General features: G+C 40.0%; 1 protein-coding gene across 3 annotated transcripts in view; it reads left to right on the top strand.

Annotated features, from left to right (window-relative positions):
• The window catches only part of LOC107561376 (uncharacterized), a 7,205-nt gene that overhangs the window by 1,302 nt on the left and 4,476 nt on the right, over positions 1-1,427 (top strand). For all 3 annotated transcript variants that reach the window (XM_016245812.1, XM_016245811.1, XM_016245813.1), the window contains one exon: positions 627-1,077. In XM_016245812.1, coding sequence (XP_016101298.1) covers positions 666-1,077 — 412 coding nt within the window. In that variant the 5' untranslated portion in view covers positions 627-665. The remainder of the gene's footprint in view (positions 1-626; positions 1,078-1,427) is intronic.

The following is a 1,427-nucleotide window of genomic DNA, read 5'->3' as shown; positions in this document are numbered from 1 at the left end:
GGCTTACAATGCTTTAAATGAAGACTTTTTATTTTTTTAATCCCTATGGGGAAAATTAATGGAAAATATACTTCTGGAACCAACGCTGCTGAAAAAGTCGGCGGTACCAATGCACTCTATAGTGATCAAACTAACCAATCAATTCAGTCAATATCCAGCGGATAAAACATCTAGTCTTTTTTTTTGCCATTTCATCTGATAAAGGGCCATTTACACAAAATGTGTTTTTATGTTTAAAAACGCGAGACATGGGGCAGTAAAATGAAGATTAACTTGAGAACACGAAAAGTGTGCGTTCAAAAGATGTGATACAGTGAAACATGACCATTTTAGCAAATGTTTATATAGAGAAACTATGGAAAAGCAGTCCAATGCAAAAAAATGTGTTTGGAGTGAATGGCCCCTAATAGTGCAAAATCTGAAATATTGTACATCATAAAAATCATTTTACATCATAATGTTTACTTGTTTTGAATTTTTTTAAAATACTTTCCAGGTTTAAATTTTATTTTGAATCCCAGATTTTCACTGTTGCAATTACAAAAAAAATAAATAAAATGCATTTCAATTTTGTAATAAGAGTTAGATTATCTGAATGATTTCTTTAATCTACCTTCTTTCTGAAGTGGGTTGCATGTTTAGGGGCCTCAAACAGGGAGGAGACCATGAACCTCAACGAGAAGAAGCCCAACAAGTGGTGGACTGAACCGGACACGTTTGCCATGCTGGCCCTTATAGAGCAGATGGGTCTGGTACACGAGCTGGATAAGAAGCGTCAGCGCAACGAATCCCTCTTCCGACACCTCAGGCTGAGTCTGGCAAAGCGGGGCATCCACTTCACTGTCACCCAAATCCGAAACCGTTGGAAGAGCCTCAAACACAAGTACCGTAAGATCAAACTGGCCAGCTACAGAAGTCCAGCCGCTCGCCTGTCTGCCGTCGAGTCTTTCCGTTACTTCCATATGCTGGATCACATGTTGGTGCGCAGACCGAAGGTGGGAGGCAGGGAGGACGACCTCACAGATGGTCACGCCCTGCTTGGACGGTCACTCGCAGACCTGGATGACCATGCAGACAGTACTGCTTCTCATTGCCTTTTTGCATGACTTGAAGTTATTTGTCTGTATGCCACGGTATTAATGGAGTAGTTCATCCAAAAAGTCAGATTTTGCCATTTACTTACCCTCATTCCAAACCTGTTTGACTGACTGTCTTCTGTGGAACAGAAAATTAAAGATTAGAATGGGAAGCTGAATGTGAGGACAGATGTTGTTAGGCTTAATGAAAACGTCACAAAAGTGGTCCATATTGTGCACTTTATCCCAAATCTTCTGAAATCGGGAACACGGAGAAAAAAGCCAAATGGGTTTTGAACTGATTGGTTGAATAAATTATGCCAGAATTTTGGGTGAAATATCCTTTTTTTT

This window comes from Sinocyclocheilus grahami, unplaced genomic scaffold, assembly GCF_001515645.1.
Source record: "Sinocyclocheilus grahami isolate Dianchi unplaced genomic scaffold, SAMN03320097.WGS_v1.1 scaffold769.1, whole genome shotgun sequence".
In the NCBI taxonomy this organism is placed as follows: domain Eukaryota; kingdom Metazoa; phylum Chordata; class Actinopteri; order Cypriniformes; family Cyprinidae; genus Sinocyclocheilus; species Sinocyclocheilus grahami.
This window is presented reverse-complemented; position numbering and strand designations above follow the sequence as displayed.